The sequence below is a fragment of the Habropoda laboriosa genome, unplaced genomic scaffold (genome assembly GCF_001263275.1).
Source record: "Habropoda laboriosa isolate 0110345459 unplaced genomic scaffold, ASM126327v1 scaffold175, whole genome shotgun sequence".
Classification (NCBI taxonomy): Eukaryota; Metazoa; Arthropoda; class Insecta; order Hymenoptera; family Apidae; genus Habropoda; species Habropoda laboriosa.
Window position 1 is genome coordinate 1,170,822 of NW_017100347.1, and position 4,910 is coordinate 1,175,731.

At 32.1% G+C, this 4,910-nt stretch overlaps 1 protein-coding gene across 1 annotated transcript in view; it reads left to right on the plus strand.

Annotated features, from left to right (window-relative positions):
- Positions 1-4,910, plus strand: part of LOC108574550 (fibrillin-1-like) — a 17,576-nt gene that overhangs the window by 8,002 nt on the left and 4,664 nt on the right. Inside the window, 7 exon segments of the mRNA XM_017937159.1 lie at positions 212-397; positions 906-1,173; positions 1,279-1,448; positions 1,733-2,043; positions 2,289-2,869; positions 2,964-3,055; positions 3,861-4,201. Coding sequence (XP_017792648.1) covers positions 212-397; positions 906-1,173; positions 1,279-1,448; positions 1,733-2,043; positions 2,289-2,869; positions 2,964-3,055; positions 3,861-4,201 — 1,949 coding nt within the window.

Below are 4,910 nucleotides of genomic sequence, written 5' to 3' on the forward strand. Positions count from 1 at the left end.
AATCTCATGTGTAAGCTTACAATAGAGCAATCTACAATCATTCAAGTTTCTACAGTATTCCATCTATTGAATCATTAAATTTTATCAAACATTATTTTTGTCTATTAAAAAATTGATGTATCTTTTCTAATAGATATCTAAATTTGTTATTCTTACTTGAAGAAGAGCTGAGAAAAGTTCACTTAAATAAGATACTATTCTCAATTAATTATGAAAATGAAGAAATTATAAAAATTCCTTTTTCTTTTTCTCTTTTTAGATGTGGATGAGTGTGCAGAAGAAATTCATAGTTGTCTTAAAGGTTCGGAGGAGTGTCGTAATACTGAAGGCGCATATGAGTGTGATGTAAAGTGTAAAAAAGGATTTACGTATAGTATTAATCTGGGTACATGTGTAGGTAAATATTTTCGACTGCTTCACCTTACATTACTATACTTATTATTCAACTAAATATACTTCACTCGTTTTACATACGAAATGATAAATAAAAAATTATCTATTGCTTTCTCAGAAAGCTGCTTTCTGATATTTTTCTCACTTCTTCTGTAGGTATGTGCATGCATAAATACGTTTACATTTGAAAACCATCTTACCTGTTTTAACTAATTAATCGAATGGAAATATTTAGTTTGAATGTTCGCACGTGACTCTACGTCGATCCAGCATGTATTCTATCTGCATGTGAGTAAGAATTTTCTTACACTTTGTACATTTCTTAAAACTCGCTTACATTTCTAAACTGTCATAAGTAAATCTGTTTTTCTATATCGATACATTTTTAGAATTATGCAAGCATATAATTTTAACACATAAACCAAAAAACTAAAATATTCAACATTCGACAATTTTCTCTCCTTTTATTTATTTCTTTAATACGATTTATATGTAAATATCGTATCTTGTAGACATTGACGAGTGCGCTGGATCATATAACCCGTGTTCCGGCTCAAACACTACCTGTATAAATGTAATAGGTGGTTACGAATGTTTGCCTTTCAATAATTCTGCACCTCAATTCTTGATCGATACAAAAGCGGAACCATCGATGTGTCCTGCAGGATATAAACCTATGAATGATTCTAAAGATGCTTGTATCGACGTCGACGAGTGTAAGGAACAGTTGCATTCGTGTGACGTAAACGAACAATGTATCAATGAGATCGGTAGTTACAGGTATGCTTTTCTTTTAAATTGGATACAAATATGTGAGATACAATTTCTTCAATTTCTTTAGTATCAACTGATAATAATAATTGTATTGTAATTTGGTTTAATTAGATGTGAACTACCATTAGACGCCGAAGATACCGATTTAAATGAAAGAGATGAAGATAGTGATTCATATAGTAGAGAATACGAAGAACAACCCTTCATTTCTCCAAGGATTAATCGTTCAGTGATTTGTGAAGAAGGGTTCATTTTAAATCAGCAAAGCTTAGATTGCATTGGTATAAGAGATATTAAAAAATTGATATCTTACACACGTTACCAAATATTCAAAATACAAACAATATGTATAAGTATACCTGAAACAATGAGAATATATTATTTTATTTTTTTTTAATGTACATTCAAGAATGTAGTTCAATGATGATAATTTTTTTAGTAATTGAAAGAAGCAATATCGTTACTATGTGTATTAACTTTATTGAATATTTTAAATTTCGTTACGAATTTTCTATATAAAATAATTTTTTCTATTTTCTACATTAATAATATGATATTCTGATAGATGTCGACGAATGCAGTAATGGTTTGTCGAATTGCGGAATTGGCGAGCAGTGCATCAATTTTGAGGGTGGATACAGATGTTCTCCAGTGTGTCCACCTGGTTTTCAACCACGCAATAATAGTTACCATTCCAATGGAATTCAAGGACCATGTCAAGACATAAACGAGTGTGCGCTTGGATTACACTCGTGTAACATATTAACTCATTATTGTACTAATACGAACGGTTCTTACTTCTGCGAAGCATTTACAACCACAAGTACAACTACGACTAACAGACCATTTAATGATGCAAGAAGCAACAAAATGCAGGTATTAAATGTAATACGATAAATATACAATTTGACAATTCCTTTCATAGAAAATTCTAATATATTATGTATAGTTATTGATATTTTCATTAGGTAGTTGTTATATTATTTGCAGTACTTTCAATCATTATATTATAAATAAAATTACTCTGATTAGTGGAATATTTCAATAACTCTCTACGACCTTTTTTAATTATTCAAAAAGTAGCCCACAAGTTAAAAAAATGTATACAAATTACTTTATAGACTATCGATCGTTACTTGTTCCTGGATCCTTGCAAACACGGATACACGAGAGATTTAAAAAGTGGAGAATGCGTGGACATCGACGAGTGTACAACAAGTTCAAATTGTCGGGAGCATGAACAGTGTCATAACATTCTAGGTGGCTTCAAGTGTTCACCACTTTGTACCGTTGGCTGGTATTTTAATAAATTAACAAAAGGTTGTCAAGATGTTGACGAATGTCTTTTGGGCAGGCACGATTGTCCAGAGGGTACTCATATATGCGTCAATACAAATGGTTCCTTTGTGTGTGAACTGATACAGCCATGTAGCAACGGTTACGAACGCTCTTTCAATGGTAGTTGTATAGATATTGACGAGTGTTTAGACGATTTACACACTTGTCGATTAGAATTGTACCAGTATTGTGTGAATAAAATTGGCAGCTTCGAATGCCTGACCAGATTACCTTCTTGTCAAACGGGATTCACGTTTTCTGTAGCTAGTAGACAATGCGAGGATATCGATGAATGCGTTACTGGTGAACACAAGTGTGACTCTAGATTGTCCGAAAAATGCATCAATCTACGAGGCACTTACAGGTATACCTTGAAGATTTCAATCAAAATTTACAGTTTTTACCCGTGCAAAGTTGTATAATTAATTTTGTAATATATTAATATTTGGTATACTTAGATGTGAAAGACCTATAGCAGTTCAACGTCAACGTCAGAAACCTGCTTGTCCCACAGGTTTCAGGTATCATCCTCGACTAAGAAAGTGCACAGGTACATTTTCAAAAAAATTTCTTAAATATTAGAAGTATTTTAACATTACAGTCTGTTGTTCATATTTTTAATTTACGACTTGGTAGAGTATTTAAATAAGTAACATATCTTTTTAATCCATGTATGCAGATGTTAATTCTCAATATCATGTAACATTTTTTCAGGTTGGAAGTTGACAATTTTTTAGCCAAAGTTAATATATTGAAAAATGTTATAAATATTTTGCGATGGCATGTATGTCAGCTTGTTGCATGTTTAGCACTGTACCGTTTTGTATGCATTTCGAATTCATCGTTGTTAATATGTTTTTCTTCATATTATAGTATGTTTCATATTATTGCAATGTAATGTCTAGTGCGTTTTATGTGTGCAAATGTTAAACATGAGAATATATTGCAATACAAATGTTTTGCTTTCGTTCAATTAATTTATAATATGCATCTTTTCTAATTCCTCGAAAAGAGAATAGAATGTGCATTGCAAAAATTCTGATGGTTCGTTGATTTCATTTGTGAAATTAATTATTATTAGCATTCGTATTTCAATTAGAAATTCGTAACAATTTTATTTTCTGCGAAAAAATTCATCGCATACTCATGTACTAATTATCGGCTTATGTTTATTGCAAAATTACCATTGATAAATTTTCATCATTAAACGCGTTATAGTATAAGTATAGTATAAGTACGCTTAAACTTAAAAATAATTATTTTCGATCGAGTTAAATCTGTTATTGTAAAAATTGAAACGATCGAAAGCTCTGAAATGGATTATTCATTACAAATGTATTATCACATTTATACAGATATCGACGAATGTGCGGAAGGTTTAGATGCTTGTGAAGGCGAAGTTTGTTATAATCAGCCAGGTGGTTATAGCTGCGCGAAACTTCCAAAACCTATTACCAGGAAACCGACCACGACACCCTCACCAGCATTACCAAATCAGAAATGCGCTCCTGGTACGAAATTCGTTAGGAACCGTGGCTGTGTCGACATTGACGAATGTCAAGAAGTAGAAGACGCCTGTAGCAGCAATGAAGAATGCATCAATACCAGAGGAAGTTACATGTGCACCTGCAAGCCTGGTTTCAGGCGCGAGAATTTGACTCAGGCTTGCGTGGATATTAACGAGTGCCAACTACAGGTAAACTGTTTCTACGAACGTATCTTGAAACTTGTGTTCTCTGGTAATACACAGACGTCTTGTGAACGTCTTAAAGACGTCGAGGAAAAGTCTAAAGATGTCCAAAAGACGTCTGAACGACGTCCAGTGTTACGAATCAAGGTACCCTTGAACGTGACGCTGTAAGGCACTATGCATTGGTGTTAGAAACGTGTTAAAAACGTCTTAAAGACGTAATTTTTATACATTGCTAGTAAGACGTTCAAACCAAAAATGGACGTAAAATGGACACCTCTAAGACGTCGTGTGCTATCTGGATCATGATAAAAATTGACATTGAATCGATTATGATTCAATTTTTATACGATATTTGCGATTATAGTAACTTTTACTATTCTATGTTTTAAAAAATAGAAAAAGCAGATTATGTGTAAAGAATGTGTCATTGTCTAAAAATTTGTTAACTTTTTAAAATCTTTTCTAAAATTTCACTTGATAGTAAAAGTATGCAAACAACGTTAAGAAATATCAATCGTTTGAAATCTTATAAAAGAACGATTTTCGAAAATCTGAAATTTACACACTTGTCTTTCGTTTGATGTGAAATATAATTCGGTCAGAGTTGAATTTTCGACAATTGATCAAAATGACTATTACGAATCGTCATTTTCGTAAACTATAAATACTCAGATTTGGGTGTTGGTATCTAAATTAAAAAATTCGGTATTAA